The following is a 22,741-nucleotide window of genomic DNA, read 5'->3' on the forward strand; positions in this document are numbered from 1 at the left end:
CACCTACCTCAATGGGAGAATATTTTTGGCAAATCATATGTCTGATAATGGGTTAAAATGCAAATATAGAAAAAAAACCAAATACAACTAAATAGCAAGAAAACAAACAATCCAGTTAAAAAGTGGGCAGAGGATCTGAATGGACATTTTTCCAAAGAAGAGACACAAATGGCCAACGGGTACCTGAAAAGTCACTTAGCATCACTAATCATCAGAGAAATGCAAATCTAAACCACAGTGAAATATCACCTCAAGTTAGTAGAATGGCTATTATCAAAAAGACAAGAAATAGCAAATGTTGGTGAGGAGACAGAAAAAAGGGGACACTTGGCACTATTGTTGGAAATGGTCGTTGGGGCAGCCACTACAGTAAACTGTATTGAGGTCCCTCAAAAAAATGGAACTCCCATGTTAAATCACACTCCACTTCTGGGTATTTCTTCAAAGGAAATGAAAACAGGATGTTGAAAATATAGCTGCAATCCCACATTTGCTGCAGCGTTATTTATAATCACCAAGATGTGGAAAAATGTAAGTGTCCATCAATGGACACTTTACCCATTTTATCCACTGATACAGATGTCACACACACATACACACACACATATAATGGAATATTGTTCAGCCATAAAAAGAAGGGAATTCTGCCATTCGTGATAAAATAAACAGCCCTTAGGACATTATGGTAAATGCAATAACTAGAGAAAGACAAATAGTATATAACCTCGCTTATATGTGGAATCTAAAAAACAAAACAAAACAAAACAAAAAACCAAACTCATAGATACAGAGAGTGGATTAGTGGTTGCCAGAGAGAGAGAGGCAGGGGATGGGAGTGAGTGAAATGGGTAAAGATGGTCAAAATGTACAAATTTTCAGTTATAAAATAAGTTCTGGGGATGTAAAGTACAGCCTGGTGCCTATGGTTAGTAATACTGTAATACCTATTTGAAAGTTGCCAAGAGAGTAAGTTTTAAAAGTTCTCATCACAAGAAATAGGAAATTATAACTATGCATGGTGATGGATGTTAACCAGCCTTAGGATGATGATCATCTTGCAATATATGCAAAATATACAAATACCAAATCATTACGTTGTACATCTCAAACTACTATAATGTTATATGTCAATTATATCTCATTTTTTTAAAAGCACATATTTTATTAAAAAAATTTTTTTTAAAGCACATATTTTAAATGCTCTAGTGGGACTCATATAGAATTCTAAAATAAATCTAAAATGTAATGTGAATAAGTTATATTGGCCTGTTCACACTGGAAATCACTTTCAACATCTTTATAAATAGGTGACATAAACAGAATTTATAAATGGAAAATTTGGGATTTTCTAGCTCTAATAATCCATATTTATATTTCTCAGTTTGCCTAAATTTGGTGAGTCATGCCATATATTTATTAATTGATTCTTCCCTTTTTCTTTCTATTACTGCATTCCTTTCTTCCCACAATTTTAAAACAATTAATGTTCTCTCAGACTTATGTCCTATTATCATATTACATCTCTCCTTTTCCACACCAGATCCAGTCACTGTAATTAAACTTGTTTCTCCAGTGTTGCCAGACGTGGATTACATCATTTATATATCATTTATATGTGCATCATTTATATATCACTGATGCACTCTCCCAACTGCAAGAGAGTCTTCCTCAGGGCTACTAATTTCATTTCTTCCTGCCTCCTAGGGGACCATAGCCATAATCCAGTCCTCTCTCTCAGAAGCCTCTGTTCTCCTGTCTCCTCTCATCATCCTATCCTCTCTTGTACCCTAAAACCCAAACCTCTCTTCTGACCCAGCATTCCCCTTCTCTTTTTTCCTTTCAAAGGGTAGCCTCTCTCATTGTCTTTATTATTAACCATTACAGCTCAACTTACTGTATAGAAGTTTCTGTCCCCATATACCCAAGATGTTATTTTAAAGTCGCTTAAACCCCTTAATTGCCAAATTCAATTTTTATGAATCCTTATCTTGTTTGACCCCTTGGTGGAACTTAATGCCTTGGGCCTTTCCTTCCTTGCTGGGATTCTTTCATCCCACATTTCCACCACAGCTGCTCCACAAATGTACCTTCTACCACCCTCACCATTCCTTTTCTGTGAGATCCTATTTAATTAATTAATTAGTTAATTAATTGCATGCCCTGTCAGTTTACAATCAAGTATTGCTCTCCAGAGCTCTATCACTGGTCCTGTTTTCAAGCTACAAAATTTCTCTGGGAAGACCAGTCAATTCCTATGGTTTTGGTTATCACCTCTTCTATGCTGAAGCCCACATGTAAATCCTTAGCCCCAAACTCTCCACTGAACTCCAGATCTTATATTTCTGGTTGTCCCCTGGGTATCTTCTCCACCTATGTGTTACTAAGCCTTCTAAAATCTATTAGATCACTTCTGGTTTCCTTTCTTTGCCGTGACTGCATTTTACATGCAAGACAGAAAGCTAACTGAATATTTGGTAGCCAGAGGGCAGATTATGGTACTCTTATAATGCTGCTTATTTCTGTTTCTCGTCTTTCTGGATCCATGGTGGAATTGTATCCTTGCTTCTTTGAAATTAGGTGTGTCATATGACTGTTTGGCCCATGAAACACATTGACGGTGATGTGTGTCACTTTTAGGCAGAAGCCTTTAAAACTGGCACACACATAATTTTACTTCCTTCCTCCCGTTAAGACAAATGGCAACACTGCAAAGGAAAGAGGATCCATCAGCTTTTATCCTTACATGAAGGTGGTGGGAAGCAGATCTCCCACCAACCAAAAATGGACATACAGCATGAATGAGAAATAAATCTCTACTAAGTTAGTCAAGCCTATGAGATTTTGGAGTTGGTTATTATTACCATAGAGCCCAGTCTGACCTGATTCAAGATTCAAAACCAAATTCATCAATTTTCCCCTGCACTCGATTAATAGATAAAACAGCATTAAAGCATCTGGCCTGCCTTTTCTCCTGAATCCTAGTTTTGTCTGTCTTTGAGCCATCATCATCTCTGTCCACTCAACCAGGCTAGAAAACCTGGCAGCATGGCTGGCCTCCTCTTTCATGTCCATCCACATTTTATGATTGTGTAGTTCTGTAGATTATATTCCCTAAGTATCCCTCAAATATATTCTTTCATGTATATCCTTAATATACATCTTCTCATTATCTGTTGCCTCAACTATTGCAGTGATTTTTTGAATTATCTTCTTGTCTCTATTATCAGCCTTCCCTAAATCCATCTTCCATATGTCTTCCAGAGTAATTTTCAAATGCAAACGTTGACCATTCCACTCTCCGGCTTAAATTCTTTCACCAGCACTTACAGAATAAAGCTGAAATGCTTTGTCATGGAATACTAGACTCTTTATAGCCCGTCCTTTCTATCTCTTCAGCCACAACTCTGCTCTAGCAATACCTAACCCTAGAAGCACTGTTCTTTCTCCTCCCGTTCCCCTCCCCACATCCCTCACATACACTATACTATTTCTTGACTGATTCTTCTAGCAATTCCAATTTAGGCCTTGTTTACTCTAAGAAGGCTTTCATAGTTGTCCCAAACAGACATATCTATTTCTTCCCTCATGCCACTTCTCTGAGTAAAATGACTTCACCATTATATCAGGAAAGCACAGTACTTAGTATATTATAGGTACCTCAAAAGATGTTTACAGACTGAAATGATAGGCCATTTGATCAGATAGTTCAACATCTGTGAAAGGTGTGTGTGTGTGTGTGTGTGTGTGTGTGTGTGTGTGACACTATTGAAGATATCTCCAGTCCACTCCCTTCCCCCTCCTACTCCCGGGCACTGCTCCCCCTAGTTTAAAATTTGTTGAGGATTTACTATAAGTTAGGCACTGTGGCAAGCATTCTATAAGTGTTATTTTATTTTGCCTCACAATAATTCTAGAACAGTGTGCCGTGGCACACTGGTGGCTGCAAGAGGCACATTGATGTGCCAGAAGAATTTTTAAAACCTGCAATACCTGACTATTTAGTCAGGAGCACTGACCTCTTTCCCCTTGGATTGTCAAATTTAAAAATGACAACAGCCAACACAACAATAGCCACCCGATGTGCATGAATCAAAGTTATACCCGTTTTTTTGTCAGAGCAGCAAAAATATATATATTTTTGGTGTGCTGCAGAGTGTTAGTAACTAGTTGATATGTGCCATGAGATGAAAAGGGTTGAAAATCACTGTTCTAGGGCACTGAGACACATTAAGTACCCATTGTTACTGATTCCATTATAGGAAGAAAACCTGTCTCAGCTTCCTGATGGGCTGTCCTTATAGACCCTTTGGAATTAATTCAATGGAATATTTTCCTATGTAGTAACTGAATGAGTAGCAGAAACCCTGTAGCTCACATGCAAGATTTTTTAAAAATCTACGACTTTTAAGAGGAAGTCAGCACTCTTATTTAAAACATTTTGAAAAAACATGGCTTTATACATCATCTTTCTTTTGAAGTATAACACTTTTTTATTTTTTACCATGTTTAATGGACCACTGTAATAAGTGGGGGGTAATTTTCTTTTTTTAATGATAACAGTTTTATTTCAGCAGGAAGTTTTAATAGTTCAAAATTTTCTCAATTTTGAGAAACTCAATACAAATATAAAATACACTTTGAAATTTATAAAACCTCAAATACATAAAACACAATTAATATAACTATATGAGAAGTGGACACATGCAATATTCGACTGGAAGACGTGAACACATAGTGAGGGTTAATTTAAACAAGAGAAACTGGGCAGAGAAGCTGACTAACTTGGCCCATTCATAACTTTCCAAGGTTTCATTATCATTCTACACATACTACACCCCCTGAAAATAATTTTCTAATTATCATTAAGTGACAAAATGCCAGGTAGTGACATAATTGTATAGATGAAACTCAAGACTTATTTTCAGGGGACTAGTAAGATGTTGGGGGAAATCACTTAATATTTTGAGAAGATAATAAATCACATGACTCTAGTCTCTGGCCCTCTGGGCTGGGTTCATCTTTTCTGAATTTTTTTGTTACCTTCAAATAATAATAGGCAAATAAATGAACCTAGCCTGTTAATGCATTAAAAGAATAACCTGTGTTCCTTTCATAAAGAATCCATTCATTCACCCATCTTGAACTGTGCCAGAAAGAGGAATTAAGGCCATTCTTTTTAATTTGTTCAGCGTCCCATCTTGTAGAATACGGGGAGCAAAACCAGTTTCATTTCCCATAGGACAAAAAGCCGTGAGACTTGGGGGAGCCAAGCAATTAGCATCCACTTGGTCTTCTTGCAGAAATACACAAAACGTGTAGAATCGCTTAATTTTATCCCCTCCTAACCTCTTCACTTGGAAATTGGCTGCTCGGGTGAATGTTGTCCCCCCCCCCGCCCCCCCCCCCCCCCCCCCCCCCCCCGCAGCCAAGTGTGAAGATCGATTAACACTTGCTCGACAAACCCCTTCCAGGGCCATTTGGGAGCTGCACGCGTTCACACTCGGGTCAGTCAGTTGCGCCTTCTCGCGCAGCCTTTCTGTTTACGCGGCTAGCGGGGCAGAGGGGGGCGGAGAGGAAGCGAACCTCTCCCCGTGCAGCAGTCTGCTGAGGCTATTTAAACTCGGGGCTCGGGCCTGGTTGGTGAAAAGGGTAGGTTTGCTGGTGAGCTGTCAGCGGCCGTCTGCAGAGTGCCGCCGCGCATGGAGACTGCAGAGTGCTCGGAGTACGGGGCCCGCGAGTGCGCGCACGGCCGCCAGCTGCAGGGAGCTCCCCGCTGCCAGACGCGGCTCGCGGGCGCAGACTCCGGGTACCGCGTCTTCACACCGCCCTGCACCGCCCCAACCCCGTCGGTCCCACCCACGCTTCCCCAGCTCCTCCTCTCCGCTCTCCGCGCTCCACCCCGACCCCAAACGCCCACTGGCCCGCACTCGGCTGCACTCAGTTCTGCCGGGTCTGGGCTCACGTCTCGTCTTCACGCCTTTGCTCCCCACCCCGCAGATCCTCAGGCTTCTGGAGACCTTGGGTTGATGCCCCAGGCGAGCAGGAGGAGGCCCCTCACCAAGCAGAAAAGGGGGTGAGTGAGCCACGCGTGGCTGGCCGCGCCTCCGAGGGACGCAGGTGGTTCACCAGAACTGGGAACACGCGGCCCGACGGAGACACGCGCCCGGCCTGCCCCTTGCTTAAGAGCACGCCCGCCAGTCGTCCTGCCGGTGGCCTGGTCAGTGCTGGTGAGGCGAGTGTGCTCTCCAGAGCAATTGCGACGCAAGGCTCCGACCCAGAGTGAGGCTGCGGAGAACACTAGGGTCACATTCCCTGAGGGCGCGAGGAACGCTGGGTCTCGCGCGTTTCCAGTTTCTAGGGAAAGGTGAGTGTTAACTGTAACTCATCTCCTTACATCCCCAGATGCCCAATGGCCCGGGAATGACCGAAGCCTCTGGAAAGCTTTCCCGATACAGGCACCCAGTCAGGTGAGTGACAGGCCAAACAGAAGGTCTCTTGCTTCTCCAGTCCCTGGGAAGAGCCGGGGACTTAGCACAGTCCAGTTCAGCAGCAGATCCTGCAGTTTTTGCATTGGAAAAGCTATCTTCAAGGTGACTTTATCTTCCCAGTCCCAGAGATCCTTTATTCATCGAATTAAAAATTGTATGAGCTCATGCTCTTACCTGAAAAAATTATTAATTAGTGCATACTCAGTAAAAGCTTAAGGAATATAGTAAAAAGAGGGAAAGTGGATGATACAGTAAAAGTTGAACGTTGACATCTTGTACCTGCAAAACAGTTTTTATTTTTAATGCCGAGAAGTCTGGATGAAATTGACTTTACAAATTATTCCTTTTCAAACCAGAAGGAAGAATGGTGTTCACAGTTGCAATTTTAGAACAAATTGAGCTTGCTATGTAGGAGAAAATGGAAAGGTGATGAAAACTCTAGAGTTACTAAAGATTATAAAAATGATCACCAATTGTTTGGCATATCAGTGAGGAGCTAGTTTCCTGTTCTAGTCAAGGAAGTCGACCTTTCTGTAGGATTCTTGGTAGCTTTTGTTTAGGTAAAAGGATAAGGTTGCAGTTTGCCTGCTTGAGAGAGGTGTTAGGTGAAGAGCTGATGTTTGTAAAATGTGTGTGTGTTTCTAAATAGCATTTTGATTAATTTCCTACCATGAGGTAGCACTAGTGAAGGACACAGGAAAAAAAATAATCCCAGCCCTGTGGGATGTGTTGTGATAGAGTTTAATTTGGTCAATTTTATACTCCAGGGCATGAAGTGCATAACTGTTGGAGGGAGTGAGGGCCAGGAAATTGTGTATTATAGGCTGTGGTCTTTAAGTTAGCCAAATGGATGGTAGGTGGGGAGGCAGGGGCAGAAGAAATAGCACAGGGAAAGAAAGAACAGGGTCATGGAACAGCATGGATCCTCTGGGAGCATCAAGTTGCTGGAATTAGGGTGTTTGAAGCCATGGACATCATTCCAGCAGGGAAGCCAGAGCCCAGATCTTATATACCTTGGTACAGAGTTTTGTCCTGATCCTGTAGGTAGTATTGGGGATTACTCAAAGGATTTTAACCAGAGAGTGCTGTGGTCAGATTTATGTTTCAGAAAAATCACTAAGGAAATGGTATGTAGTTATAATTAGAACCCCGAAAGTGAAATTGGAAGTTATTACAATTGCTTAGACCAGAATGAGAAAGAGCCTTTTGAAGGCATTGGAAGTGGGGGTTGGGACTGGGCGAATTTGGGAAATATGTAGGTGACAAAATAGATTAGGCTTATTAACATATTGGGTATGATAGGTGAAGTAGAGGCAAAAAGACAGAATGGTTTCCAAGTTTATGGCTGATGAAGGTTGAGTGCTGTACTAACAGATTGGAAATTAGGGCTAAAACAGATGTGAGAGCAAGATAATGAGTCAAATTTTCCATTTATGGAATCTGATGTGCCTGTGAGGCATCCAAGTAGCAATGATCTTCAGAAAACTGCACATATAATCCAGGGGCTCATCAGCAGCTTATAAAGCAGAAATGCAGACTTGGGAGTTTTTGATAAATTAACACTTGGGGAAATCACGGCAGTGGGTCAGGTCATCCCGTGGAGTCAGAGAGCAGAGATGACCACTTGTGATAAAACTGTGGGGGAAGGCCAACCTCTAACCTGTATTCAGAGAAAGAAGGTCCACAAAGGAGACACAGCAGAATCACTCAGAACAGGACAAATTCAAGAACAGACCGAGTCCCTGGAAGAAAAATAGTCAGTGAGAAATTCTGGGGAGAATATGCTAACAATTACACAACATTCTTTGGATTTGGCAGTTCCAGTAACACATTAAAAGTCAGTTGTTTCATATATCAGCAATTCTTTCCTTTTCTGAATTACTGTAGCATTGTGTTTTTACTTCTCTTAAGTTTTTCCTTCTCTTAATTTCTGTCTTGAGTAGTATTGTGTTTCTGATTCTTTTTACTCAACTGTCAACTTCTTGAGGGTAGGGACCATGGTTTATTCATCTTTAAATTATGAATTATGTCTAACACAAGAAAGCACTAAGATATTTATTGATTGACTGAATTATTGATGGTTAATAATTTCACACCAAAATTATAAACTATTTTTACCAATTTGCTAAAAAATTATAAATTACATTGCCTTTTAAAATGAAGCATGATGAAGATAATGTCCCATCTCTCTGTACATGGGGCTATTTACACAGAGATGACTACACTGTAGTTGGGGACTCAGCCTTATCCCTTTTCTTCTCCTCGCATGAAAAATTACAGAAGACCAGATGGCAAGTTCAATATTTTTCAGAAACTTGAAATTCTGAGGTAAACACGTTTACATGTGAATTATTTTTATGAAACCAGTATCATTCTTGATATCTCAATATGGTGTCCCCAAATTAAGCTGGGTGGGGAGAGGGGAGGGAGACGGGGTCAAGGCTGGGCTCAGAGGAGCCTTTCTGAACCTCAGGTTGTGAGTGCGTAGACAAATTTTTTAAAATGTTGTTTTTTGTACTTTCCTAAACCTATATTGGCTACATTTGCAACTAAGAGTTAAATGTGTGAATTTTAAGCAGGATACTAGGTGATTTCTGCCTTCATCTAAGAGCAAAATATTTTGTTGTTTTAATGAAGTTGGCTATCATCAGAATTTTTAATGTAGTGGTAGGACTCATTTTCTCCCTATGAAATTTGGAAATTGGAAGACAAGCCTTCTGTTTATTTTTTAAAGAATAAATATATCTGTTGTATAACAACTCAAGGTAAGGTAAATATTTATCTTAGGCTTACAGCTTGGATAAAGATTTAAAATAATTGACCAATTATTGATACCTTGGCAAGCAGACTCCTTGAAAGCTGTAATACTACCATTTTAAAACTATATCTTAAGACTATGTCTAAATGCATAGATCAATTGTTAAATACATAGAGTTCTTGGAATTTGCACATTTAATGAGTATTCTAAATATGAAAAAGATAAAGTGTATTGTTTTGTCTGCGTTTTTCAGACTATTTTGGCCAAAATCAAAGTGTTATGATTACTTATATCAAGAAGCAGAAGCTCTTCTGAAAAACTTTCCAATTCAAGCCACAATTTCATTTTATGAAGATTCTGATAGTGAAGATGAAATTGAGGAACTGATCGGTGAAAATTAATCTGATTAGTTACTTTTGATGACATTAAAAGCTTGTAGGATTTAAATTTAGTGTGCAAATGTATCATAATCCTTTAAACTTATTTATTTGTATATAAATGATTAATAAAATGAATATTTTGTGATTGTTACAGTAGTTGGGCCTTTTTTATCCCTACACTATTAGTCAATGCTGGAATTTAAAAATAGATACCATTTACAAATTTGATTGTACCATAAACATTTGGAGCTTACAAAAAGTAATTTTAATCCCTTAATCAAATTACAAGTTTATCTTTAGTTATAAATTTGCAAATATTTAGTTATAAGTTTGCATAGAATGACAATATTTTCAAACTTAATCTTGCAACATCTGCTATTTCCTATTGATTTCCATTGGATAGCGTAGTTACAGATAAGTATTATTAGATAAGGAAGAAAATTACCTTATGTTACTGCCACACCTTGTTATTATGTCTTTGCTAGCAGATGGCGAAAAGCACTTAAAATCATTGTCTATAATTGAGGGTGGGAACATTATTAGCGCTATTAAATTTTAGGCATTTTTAATGAATGGTGAGTCAAGTAATTCTCTCTTTAATACTCTTCTGCTGTCTGTAAGTCCAGTAGTGAAATAGCACGGGCGTTCAGTATTTATGGAAGTACATTAAGGAATCTCTAAAATTAAAACAAAATGTTTAAATGGGTATGACTTAAATTGAGTCTAAAGGGGGGCAGCCAAAAGGCCAGAATTTGATAGCATTTTTTTCCACTTTCTGTCCAAGGGGGAGCTAAGAAATTTATCAGATTCAACAACATCACCTGCCTTTGCTCTGGTTCCCTGCTCCTGATATTCTCATGTAAACATTTTCTTATGGGAAGTGGAATAAGAAATTCTCAGTGATTAGTTCTTTAAAGTAGATTTATAGAAAACTACAGCTTTTAATGGGAGAGAAAAGAGGAGCACTTTGCAAGGTAAAGGTACATAGAAAATAATGGTAGGGAAGTTCTTTCAGCTGAAATACATTTTTTTCACAATAAGCATTTCAATTGGAAATAAAGAATGTTTCTATGATATTCTACAATGATAATGGGCATAGGTGAAAGTCATTGATGGTTGCCTGTCTAAGAAATACCTCTTAATTGAATGTCTACTTATATTCCCACACTTTTCCTTCTAATTGAAGATACAACAGACATTAATTTACAGACACTGTAGGGAAAAGGCACTTGAAATAGGGCAAGTTCAAACCTTGTTTCAGACTCAGGAAAAGTTAGCAATGGAATGATGCTGGGGAAGAGTTATCTAGAACTATATTTCTGCTGAAAACTTTCTCCCTTCACTGCCTTCTATTTTCAGGATGTGTGCATTCCCCAAGGAAAAATTCACCAGGTCCCCAGTCTGGACCTTGAGCATGAGAGACTGTTGTTTACCTGCACCGTATTTGTGCTTCTCATTGATGTGCTGTAATAGTATGAAGAACCACTGCCATTTATTGCATGCCTGCCATTAACCAGGCAGTGGACTATGTAGTTTATATATGACATATAATCCTTTCTAAAACCTAAGTTAACTATGCAGATGGAAAAAATGAGGCTTTGAGATACTAAAGTGCTCTTATTACTGCAGTTGGTGGTGGGCTGCATCAGTATACAATTTCCTGTATCTTTCGGGAAAACAGGAAGTTAGATGAGGAGGAAGAACTTGTGAACAGATGAAATGGAGCAGAAAAAGACTTTGACTCATAATGTCAGTCATTAGCGAGGGTTCTTAATGATGAAGTTTTCGCTTCACTCCACAGGAGTGGCTGTTTGCACTTGACACTATGGCTTTTAAAGTTTCTCTTTCCTGTACAGCCTGGTGTCTTGAGAGAGCTTCAGAGAAATCAAACTTCTCTAATTGTATTATTATATTCCATATTTTTGTTGTGTAATGGTAGTACAGACACTTGTGGGTTAACAGGACTGTACAAGAATTTATTCTCAGAATCGGTCAGCACCAAGGCTAAGGAACAGCTTCACTCTCTTTAATCTTTCCGCGGAATAGCTGTCACCTCCTCGCGGTGCTGAAGTTCAGGGCGCAGAATTTACGGAGCATGCGTACTTTCCCCTGGCTCCGCCTCTTCTCCCCCAGTCCTTCACCACCTGTCCCATTGGCCCCGCCCTCCGTGGGCTCGACGTGCTGCGTCACGGCGTGCATCACCCTGGGCCGTCCCGGAAGTGAGCCGGGGGCTTGGCCTCTTCCGGGTGTCGGAGCCGTAGCCAGAGGTGTAACTTAAGAGTGGTCCTGCTGAACAACCCCCTCCAGTGGCGGGCCCCGGGCAGGGCCCGGGCCGGGGGTCCACGATGCTGAACGTCCCTTCCCAGTCTTTTCCGGCCCCCAGCTCTCAGCAGCGCGTCGCCTCCGGGGGGCGTAGCAAGGTAAGTGGATGACACAGATGGTCTGGCTCAGCGCTGGCCTCCCGCGGGCGTTTCGAGTTCCCACACGTTCTGTCCCACCTCCAGTTCCCCTCTCTGACCTTCGGTGTCTCCTGCCCTAGCTAGCGACCTCTTTCTGATCCTGTGCACTTTCCAGTCCTCGAACTCTCCTAACCTCCCTCACACCTACTAGTCGCTTTTCTTTCCCAGCCCTCGATCCCTTTCTGTCAATTACCTCCCTCCAAGTCTTTTCCCGCGAACTGAAGTCAGATGTAAATGACAGGGCCACCACTGTGCTTGCTGGATTATTGCTACTGAGTATTGGCCTCCTTCCCTCAAACTATCCTCCTCTACGGTCTTTTGTTCTTCACTATCCGAAGGAGTTCTGAGTGATGTGGATTCCTTAGCAGGAGGGAAAGGTTGGGCAGTGGCGACAGTGACCAGTTGCATTTGACACTTTGGCAAGGGTGGAGACTCCTCTAGCCAGGGGAGATCGGGGGAGGGAAAATAAATGTCTGCAACCTCCCGTTTGGATTACGGACTTTTCCAAGTCATATTGTCTTTGTTCCTCTGGTACTTTAGTGTTCTTTTTGTTTTGTTTTTTTAAATTTTAATTTTTATTGTTATTCAATTACAGTTGTGTGCCTTTCTCCCCATCCCTCCACCCCACCCCAACTGAACCCCCCTCCCTCCTCCACCTCCACCCTCCCCCTTGATTTTGTCCATGTGTCCTTTAGAGTAGTTCCTGTAATCCCCTCTCCTCACTGTCCCCTCCCCACTCCCCCTGACCATTGTTAGATTGTTCTTAACTTCAATGTCTCTGGTTATATTTTGTTTCCTTTTTGATTCTGTTGATTATGTTCCAGTTGAAGGTGAGATCATATGGTATTTGTCCCCCACTGCCTGGCTTATTTCACTTAGCATAATGCTCTCCAGTTCCATCCACACTGTCACAAAGGGTAGGAGCTCCTTCGTTCTCTCTGCTGCATAGAATTCCATTGTGTAAATGTAGCATAGTTTTTGGATCCACTCATTTGCTGATGGGCACTTAGGTTGCTTCCAGTACTTGGCTATAGTAAATTGTGCTGCTATGAACATTGGGGTGCATAGGTTCTTTTGGATTGGTGTGTCAGGGTTCTTAGGGTATAATCCCAGCAGCGGAATTGCTGGGTCAAAGGCCAGTTCCATTTTTAGTTTTCTGAGGAAATTCCATACTGTTTTCCACAGTGGCCTCACCAGTATGCATTCCCACCAACAGTGCACTAGGGTTCCCTTTTCTCCGCATCCTCTCCAACATTTGTTTGTTGATTTGTTTATGTTGGCCACTTTGACCGGTGTGAGATGGTACCTTATTGTGGTTTTAATTTGCATCTCTCTGATGAATAGTGATGCTGAGCATCTTTTCATATGTTTCTGGGCCCTCTGTGTCTTCCTTGGAGAAGTGTCTGTTCAAGTCCTTTGCCCATTTTTTAATTGGGTTGTTCGTCTTCCTGGAGTGGAGTCGTGTGAGTTCTTTATATATTTTGGAGATCAGGCCCTTGTCTGAGGTATCATTGGCAAATATGTTTTCCAATACTGTTGGTTTTCTTTGTATTTTAGTGCTGTTTCCTTTAGCCATGCAGAAGCTTTTCATTTTGATGAGGTCCCATTTGTTTATTCTTTCCTTTATATCCCTTGCTTTAGGGGACATGTCTGTAAGGATGTTGCTGCGTGGAATGTCTGAGATTTTCCTGCCAATGTTTTCCTCTAGGACTTTTATGGTGTTACGACTTACATTTAAGTCTTTTATCCGTCTTGAGTTTATTTTTGTGTATGGTGTAATTTGGTGATTGAGTTTCATTTTTTTGCACGTAGCTGTCCAGATCTCCCAACACCATTTGTTGAAGAGGCTGCTTTTGCTCCATTTTATGCTTCTGCCTCCTTTGACAAATATTAATTGACCGTAAAGACTGGGGTTTATTTCTGGGCTCTCGGTTCTGTTCCATTGGTCTATGTTCCTGTTTTTACGCCAGTACCAGGCTATTCTGATTACAGTGGCCTTGTAATACAGTTTGATATCAGGTATTGTGATCCCTTCTGCTTTGTTCTTCTTTCTCAAAATTGCTGCAGCTATTTGGGGTCGTTTATGGTTCCATATGAATTTCTGAAATGTTTGTTCTATATCTGTGAAATATGTCATGGGTACTCTAATAGGGATTGCATTGAATCTATAAATTGCTTTGGGTAGTATAGCCATTTTGATGATGTTAATTCTTCCAATCCATGAGCATGGTACATGCTTCCATTTGTTTGTGTATTCCTTAATTTCTTCCTCCAGGGTTCTGTAGTTTTCAAAATACAGGTCTTTTACCTCCTTTGTTAGGTTTATTCCTAGGTACTTTATTTTTGTTGTTGCTATATCAAATGGGATTTTTTTCCTGATTTCTGCTTCTGCTGTTTCATTGTTGGTATACAGGAATGCCTTTGATTTCTGAGTATTGACTTTGTATCCAGCTGTTTTGCCAAATTCATTTATCAGGTCGAGTAGTTTTTTGGTGGAGTCTATAGGATTTTCCATGTACACTATCATGTCATCTGCAAACAGTGACAGTTTCATTTCCTCCTTTCCAATTTGGATGCATTTTCTTTCTTTTTCTTGTCTGATTGCTGTGGCTAGGACTTCCAATACTATGTTGAATATGAGTGGTGAGAGAGGGCATCCTTGTCTTGTTCCTGATCTTAGAGGGGAACTCTAAGTTTTTGTCCATTGAGTATGATGTTGGCTGTAGGTTTCTCATATATGGCCTTTATTATGTTGAGGAATGCTCCCTCTATTCCCACTTTGCTGAGTGTTTTTATCAGAAATGGGTGCTGTATCTTATCAAATGCTTTTTCCACATCTATTGATATGATCATGTGGTTTTTGTCTTTGCTGTTGTTTATGTGATGTATTATGTTTATTGATTTGCAAATATTGTACCATCCTTGCATCCCTGGGATGAATCCCACTTGGTCATGGTGTATGATCTTTTTAATGTATTGCTGGATGCGGTTTGCCAATATTTTGTTGAGAATTTTAGCATCTATGTTCATTAGTGATATTGGCCTGAAGTTTTCTTTCTTCATTGTGTCTTTATCTGGTTTTGGGATTAGGATGATGCTGGCTTCATAAAAAGAGTTTGGGAGTCTTCCATCAGTTTGACTTTTTTCAAATAGTCTATGAAGGATAGGGGTTAGCTCTTCCTTAAATGCTTTGTAGAATTCTCCTGTGAAACCATCTGGTCCAGGGCTTTTGTGTGTTGGGAATTTTTTGATGACTGCTTCAATTTCGTCTGCTGTTATTGGTCTGTTCAGGTTTTCTGCTTCTTCTTCATTCAGTTTTGGAAGGTTATATTTTTCTAGAAATGTGTCTATTTCACCTAGGTTTTCAAATTTCTTGGCATACAGTTCTTCGTAGTACTTTCTTACAATCCTTTGTATTTCTGTGGTATCAGTTGCAATCTCTCCTCTTTCATTTCTAATTGTGTTTATTTGGATCCTCTCTCTTTTTTTCTTGATGAGCCTGCTTAAGGGCTTGTCGATTTTGTTTATCTTTTCAAAGAACCAGCTCCTGGATTCATTGATCCTTAGAATTGTGCTTTTGGTCTCTATGTTATTTCACTCTGCTCTGATCTTGGTTATTTCCTTCCTTCTGCTTGCTCTGGGCTGTCTTTGTTGTTGTTCCTCGACTTCTTGTAGGCATAGGGTTAGGTTGTTTGTTTGAAATGTTTCTATCTTTTTAAGTTACGCCTGTATTGCTATGAACTTCCCTCTCAGGACTGCCTTTGCTGTCTCCCGTAGGTTTTGGGTTGTTGTGAGTTCATTTTCATTTGTTTCCAGAAAGTTTTTGATTTCTTCCCTAATCTCGTTCTTGACCCATTCATTGTTTAATAGCATGCTATTCAGTCTCCATGATTTTGAGTGTTTGGGGTTTTTTCCTTTGGGGTTGGTTTCTAGTTTCAGTCCCTTGTGGTCAGAGAAAATGATTGATATGATTTCAATTTTCTTGAATTTGTTGAGGCTTGCTTTGTGTCCTATAATGTGGTCTATCTTTGAAAAAGTTCCATGGACACTTGAAGAGAATGTGTATTTTGCTTCTTTGTGTTGAAAAGCTCTGTATATATCAGTTAAGTGCATTTGATCTAGGGTATTGTTAAGTGACACAATATCCTTCTTCATATTTTGTTTGGAAGACCTGTCCATCTTTGACAGTGGGGTGTTAAAGTCCCCTACTATAATTGTGTTGCTGTCAATATCTTTCTTGAAGTGCTCCAAGATTTTCTTTATGTATTTGGGTGCTCCTATGTTGGGTGCATATATATTTACAATGTTTATGTCTTCTTGGTGGATTCTTCCTTTGAGTATTATGAAGTGACCTTCTGGGTCTCTCTTTATGGCCCTTATTTTGAAGTCTCTTTTGTTTGGTATAAGTATTGCTACCCCTGGTTTTTTTCCTGTCCGTTTGCTTGGAAAATTTGTTTCCAGCCCTTCACCTTCAGTCTGTGTAAGTATTTTGTCCTGAGATGGATCTCTTGTAGGCAGCATATGTGTGGGTCATGTTTTCTTATCCATTCAGCTATTCTATGTCTTTTGATTGGAGCATTTAATCCATTTACATTTAAGGTTATTATCGATAGGTAGTTAGTCATTGCCATCTTTTCATACCTGTGTTCCTCTCTCTTTCTCTTTTCCTTCCTTTCCTTATAGCAGTCCCTTTAGCATCTCTTGCAGAGGTGGTTTGGTGGAGGAATATTCTTTTAGACTTCTTTTGTCTGAGAAGCTCTTTATTTGGCCTTCTATCTTGATTGAGAGCCTTGCTGGGTAATGTAGTCTTGGTTGCAGGCCTCTGGTTCTCATTACTTGGAATATTTTTTGCCATTCTCTTCTGGCTTGGAGCGTTTCCATTGAGAAGTCAGTTGCTAACCTTATTGGGGCTCCCTTGTATATTACTTCCTCTTTCTCCCTTGCTGCCTTTAAGATCCTCTCTTTGTCTTGGAATTTTGCCATTTTAATTATGATGTGTCTTGCAGTGGGCCTCTTTGGGTTCCTCTTGTTTGGGACTCTCTGTGATTCCTGGGTTTGTGTGACTTTTTCTCTCCTCAGATTAGGGAAATTTTCCATCATTACTTTTTCAAACAGGTTTTCTATCCCTTGCTCTTCTTCTTCTCCTTCTGGTATTCCTATTATACGGATATTGTTACGTTTCATGTTGTCCTGCATTTCCCTTATTGCCTCTTCATTCTTTCTGAGCCTCTTTTCCTTTTCTTGCTCTTTCTGGGTGCTTTTTTTCTACTTTGTCCTCCAGCTCGCTGATCCAATTCTCTGCTTCATCAAGTCTGCTTTTGATTCCTTCTACTGTGTTCTTCAATTCAGAAATTGTATTCTTCATTTCCTCTTGGCCCTTGTTGATAGTTTCTATTTCCTTTTTCATGTTGATATAGTTTGCAGTGAGTTCATTGTAGTTTCCCTGTAGTTTCTGGTAGTTCTCTGTGAGCTCAGTGAGCTTCCTGATAACCATTGCTTTGGACTCACTATCTGATAGTTGAGTTGCCTCTTTTTCAGTTAGCATTCTTTCTGAGGCTTCCTCCTTTCCTTTCATTTGGGGATTGTATCTTTGTCTTCCCATTGTTCGTGAGACTGTTCTTGTTAGCCTCTGCTTCTTAAATTGATCTGTTCTGACTCCCTGGGTTTATGGTATGAACTTCTATGGTAGAATGCCAATGGGATTCGGTGGTGCTGTCTCCTTAATCTCCTGTGCTCACTGGTCTTGAGCTGACGTTTATGGGTCTAACACCGTCTAACTCTGGTCTTTTCAGCACCCCGGGTTTTATTGTCTCACCTGTGGGAAAAAGAGAAAGGGGGGGAGAAGAAAAAAAATAAAGGAAAGGAGGGAAAAAGGGAATAGAAAAGGAAAGGAAGGAAGAAAGAAGGAATAAAGAAAGATCAGAGGCAAGATAAGAAGGAATTGTAACAAAAATTAAAGCAAAAGAATAAAGAAAAGAAGGCAGGAAGAAGGAATAAAAAAGGTAAAGGGTGGAAGGAAGAAGGAATAAAAAAAGAAAGAAGGACAGAAAGGAAGAAGGAATTCAGGGGGAAAGGAGGAAAGAAAAAAAAAAAAGTCTTCTGCTGGCTTTAAACCAGTCAGGTTAGTTCTTCTGGTCTTCCTGTCTGTGGAACGGGAGGGGGTGGTTGGAAGGATTGGTTTCACTTTTCTCCCTTCCTGAGCCACAGTCTTCTCTGTTGTTCAGTCTGCAGTCCAGTTCCTCAGGGTCCTTCTTCTCACCACTAGGCCTTTAGTTCACCAGTTGTGCTGTCCTTGAGTTGCACCAATTAGGGGCAATTCACACTCCCCCTTCTTGCTCTTTGCTGTCTTAGACGCTAGGGGCTCTCAGTGCTGCTATGGGGTAGTTCAGCCCCCTACTGGGTGGAGTCTTTCCGGGGAATGCAGTCTCCCCTAGCCCTGCAGCTCCCCTCTGCTGGGCGTTCTGCCTTAGTCCTAGAGAGCCAGTAGGCCCTGCAGGGCTCTTTGCTCAGGGGTTAGGTAGGAGTAGTTCAGAACCGGTGATTTTAGGTGTGGTTGCTCCTAGGCAGCCAGGCCATTGATCAGCCTGTCTGCTGCTTTGGTTCTGGGTTGCGAGGCTGGCTGGTCAGCCGCTTTGGGCCTGTGCGTGGGGCAGCTAGCCTGTGCTCCCAGTGCACACCCACCCAAGGTTTCAGGTGTGGGTGCCCAGCCGGGGTTTCAGTTGTGGGCCCCCAGTCCGCTAATCTTGGTGTGCGCAACCGGCTTCAGGTGTGTGCTGGGCCTGCTTATTCCGCATTCACAGTCCAGGGACTGAGCGGGGAGAGGTGCCAGAGGCTGCGGCTGCTGTGGAGAGTTCTCTAAATAGCCGCTGAGTGCCTCTATTTTCTCTTTTTCTTTTTGAGAAATTCTTCCTATTCAAGCCCCCCTGGTCCAAACAAGCACCTGGCTGCTCACACAGCTCATCCTGGCTCTCTCCCAAGAATCCTGCAGCAGACCCTGCACCCAGGCCGGGGCTTCAGCCGCCCTGGTTGCCGCCCAGGTCCCAGGGACCTTATTGTGCTCAAGCACTCTTAAAACCGTCAGATCTTTCAATGTCCTCTATCTTTGGTCTCCGATCTTCATATATGCTCGTACTTCAGTGTTTTATCACTGCCTTTTCTGATATCACTTGATGACTTTGAAGCTCGTGTACACTTTTAAATTTTTTGTTGAACATAGTTACAGTTAGCAACAAGTAGAATACAAACGTATTTTACATTTGCAAAATTTAATAAAGTTGTCTCCTTTGTTCATTGCAGCATGAATTGCTTGCTCCTGTTATTTGTTGGTTCCTCATTCTGTAACCACATCATGTTTACTCACCTGCTTGGACCACTCTTTTCATTTCTGGACTCTTGGGTCTTAGCATCATTTGGGACCTTCACCGACTTTCTTTTTTGTTTTTCTCCACTTCGACCTAGATTTTAACTCTTGATCATAATTAGGGGTTCAGAGATCTGTAGCTTTCATTTACTTTTCAGAAGTCTGTACCTACCTATAAGAATAATACAGCTGAGAAATAAATCTCAGTGCTGTATTCAGTGCTTACTGGTGGCCCTGTATGTTCTAAGAGTGTTTTTTTATTGCTTTACATGTATTAACTGATTCAGTCTTTCCAGTGATCCTGTGAAGTGAGTGCATTTGTTATCTCTGTTCCACAGAAAAGGAAACTGGGAAGGAATATTGCCCTGGATCTTATAGGCTTGATGTCATGTGACTCTAGCTGTGACATTTTATTTATTGCTCTATATTGTCCAGCCATCTAATCATTTGTCCCCTCCTCCTTGATATTTGACCTGTTTGTCCCCTTAAGCTAAATATTTGACTGAATAGTATTGCCTTTCTAGAGAAAGAAGCTATGAATTAGAATATATTTCTGTCTGTCTCCATTAAAACAACCGGTCATGTTCTCAGCACCCATTTAAAGGAAAAAATTTCGAGGCAAAGGCAAAAGATTCAGGTGGTGATGGCAAAGGTGAGTCTTTGGGTCCAAAAAGGGAACAAAATAAAATTGTTGTGCAATTCAAAGGGAAGCTGAGACTGTTTTTTCCCCCTTCGTGAAATAAGCTTATTTTGATCATGTTAGAAGCTGAGTCAGGTTTGTATGAAATGGGTGGATTGAGAAATAGAATAGTTGGGGAGGTTGTATGTCATAATTGTTAAAAAGCACAGACTTTTGAATGAGAAAGTCCCAGATTCTTTTCCCAACTCTATCACTTAACCTTTTTGACTGTCAGTTTCCTTAGGTGTAAATGGGAATAACAGTACCCATTTTATAGGATCGTTTATAGGATTAAATGAGATCGTTTCTCTGAGCACAGTCTTTGTATATGGGAAGCACTCACTAAATGTAACTAAATACCTTTCATCTTTTACTTAAATATCATGGTTGGTTGTGTAAATACCATGGCACAGTGCCTGGCTAAAGTATACACTCAATATATGATAGCCATTGTTATTTCTACTAGTCAATAAATATTGAGAACCTACCTTATTCTAGAGATGTGGTGTCTGGTTTCAAGAAGTTTAGTCTAATAGGCTATACGGACTAGTAAACAGGCAGTTATAAGTGCCATAATACTATAATAGTGTGTTATGCCCTTGAAGGAGTTGGAGTCAGAGGTCTTCTGGAGGAAATGATGTCTGGAGGGCTGGGGTGGGGAGTGGGCTAGATCCAGGCATGGAGCAAGTACTTGATAGCAATAAGGAACCTGTTCCCATTTAGCTAAGGCATATAAATGGGAAGGAGCAAGTTAAAGCATGGAGATGGTGAGGGAAACTATGACCAGTTCTGAAGAGCCTGGTAGACCACTGTAGGGAATATAGAGACATTACTATAAGGTAATGTGAGGAGCCACTGAAGGAGGGAGGGCCCATGATTAGATTTGCATTTTCAAAAGATTACTTTTAACTACTGTGTGGATTGTGGAATCCACATAGGCAAGAGAGACAAGGGATTTTGGTTTGGGATGGGAAAGATCATATTCTCACATTTAGTGTATTGGAACTTTATTGGGACCAAGAGACCTAGAAAGTTTCAGTGACGGTGAGAATGAGATGATGTAGATTGATAGGAAGGAATGTAAAATAGGAAAGGCACCATAGACCTGTTCACTTGGTTATTTGGGGAGTAAACAAATGCCTAAAATACGTATGATTCAGAAAAGTGAGGTATATAAAGGTCTTAGTTGGTTGAGGCTGCTATAACAGAACACCAAGGGCAGGTGGCTGATAAACAACAGAAATTTATTTCTCACAGTTCTGCAGGGTGGAAGTTCAAGATCAATGCATTAGCCAATGACCAATTCTGTGTCTGGTAAAGGCCTGATTCCTTATTCATTGCTGACTTTTTCCGGGTCCTCGCAGGGCAGGAAGGGGTGAGGGATCTCTCTCAGGCCACTTTTATCTAGATATTGAAACCATTCATGAAGACTCTGACCTTGTGACTGACTCATCTACCATAGGCCCCGCTTCCTAATTAATGTCACATTAGGGTTTAGGATTTCAATCTGTAGCAATAAACATCCTTGAATGTGCCTGCTTTTACATTAAACATTCCTCTGGCCCTGTGTTACAAACTAGTTATACAAGTTTAGACAGTAGTCCTATCTTATAGGGATGTCTTGAAAATTTCTACTAGATTGTTTTAACTGGCTAAAACATTAATAAATACCTAAAAGTCCTGAAAAGGTATTTTGGAAAAAAAAAAGACACAAGAAACCAAACATTTTGTTATTAAATCCTCTAGGCAAGGATAGGCAAACTTTTCTGCAAAGGGCCGGATAATATATATGTTAGACTTTGAGGGTCACATAAGTAGTCAGTCTTTTTACCACCACCACCACCACCACCGCTATTACATGTGAAAACCATTCTTAGCTGAAGGACTATAAGGAAACAGGCATGGGCCAATTTGCCAACCCCCTTCCCTAGAGTGTTACAGTTTTATTATTTTCTGTTATTTGATAACCTTTGTTTCTCAGTGGATTCTTGGAAAATTAATTGCTGCCCCATGATTTCCAGTGTCCTGTGTGTATTGACAGTCCAGAAAGTCAACCTAAGCCAGTTGTTTATAATTTCTTCTATCAAATCTTTCTTGATATTTAAGGCAAGGAAATGTTGGCCCAAATTGGTAAGTGACTATCACATATTAGTGACAGCTCCAGGACCAAAAGTTGTTGTCTGATTCCAAGTTTAATACTGTTCTTGTTACCATTATGTCAAACATTTCTGTTCTGTTATAAAAAAATGATTTTGTATGACCTCCTAAAGCTATAAAGATATTTGTGAAATTGTTAGATTTGCTGTTTTAAAATTCTTTTGAATGGGAATAGGAGTAATGAAGTAGCCATGACCAGTGTGGCTCAGTTGGTTGAGTGTCATCCTGCAAAGAGAAAGGTCACTGCTTCGATTCCCGGTCAGGCCACATGACTGGGTTCCTGGCCCCTCCACAATTGGGGCATGTGCGAAAGCTAACCGTTCAATGTCTCTCTCACATGTCGGTATTTCTCTCCCTCTCTTCCTCCCTTCTCCCTCCAAAAAATAAATAAATAAAATCTTAAAAAAAAAATTATAATGAAGTAGCCTGAAGACAAGCAACAGGAGGGAAAGGAAAATCA

General features: G+C 40.6%; 2 protein-coding genes across 3 annotated transcripts in view; both read left to right on the top strand.

Annotated features, from left to right (window-relative positions):
* Positions 1-5,699: 5,699 nt before the first annotated feature.
* On the top strand, positions 5,700-9,771 carry RIPPLY2 (ripply transcriptional repressor 2). The gene is made up of 4 exons (XM_071219627.1): positions 5,700-5,806; positions 5,998-6,217; positions 6,403-6,467; positions 9,500-9,771. The coding sequence occupies exons 1-4, from the start codon at positions 5,700-5,702 to the stop codon at positions 9,645-9,647; spliced, it is 540 nt and encodes a 179-aa protein (XP_071075728.1). The 3' UTR covers positions 9,648-9,771.
* A 2,073-nt stretch (positions 9,772-11,844) lies between these two features.
* Positions 11,845-22,741, top strand: part of CYB5R4 (cytochrome b5 reductase 4) — a 103,305-nt gene continuing 92,408 nt past the window's right edge. For both annotated transcript variants that reach the window (XM_024576566.2, XM_024576567.2), the window contains exon 1: positions 11,845-12,046. In XM_024576566.2, coding sequence (XP_024432334.1) covers positions 11,972-12,046 — 75 coding nt within the window. In that variant the 5' untranslated portion in view covers positions 11,845-11,971. The remainder of the gene's footprint in view (positions 12,047-22,741) is intronic.

This window comes from Desmodus rotundus, chromosome 11 (assembly GCF_022682495.2).
Source record: "Desmodus rotundus isolate HL8 chromosome 11, HLdesRot8A.1, whole genome shotgun sequence".
NCBI lineage: Eukaryota > Metazoa > Chordata > Mammalia > Chiroptera > Phyllostomidae > Desmodus > Desmodus rotundus.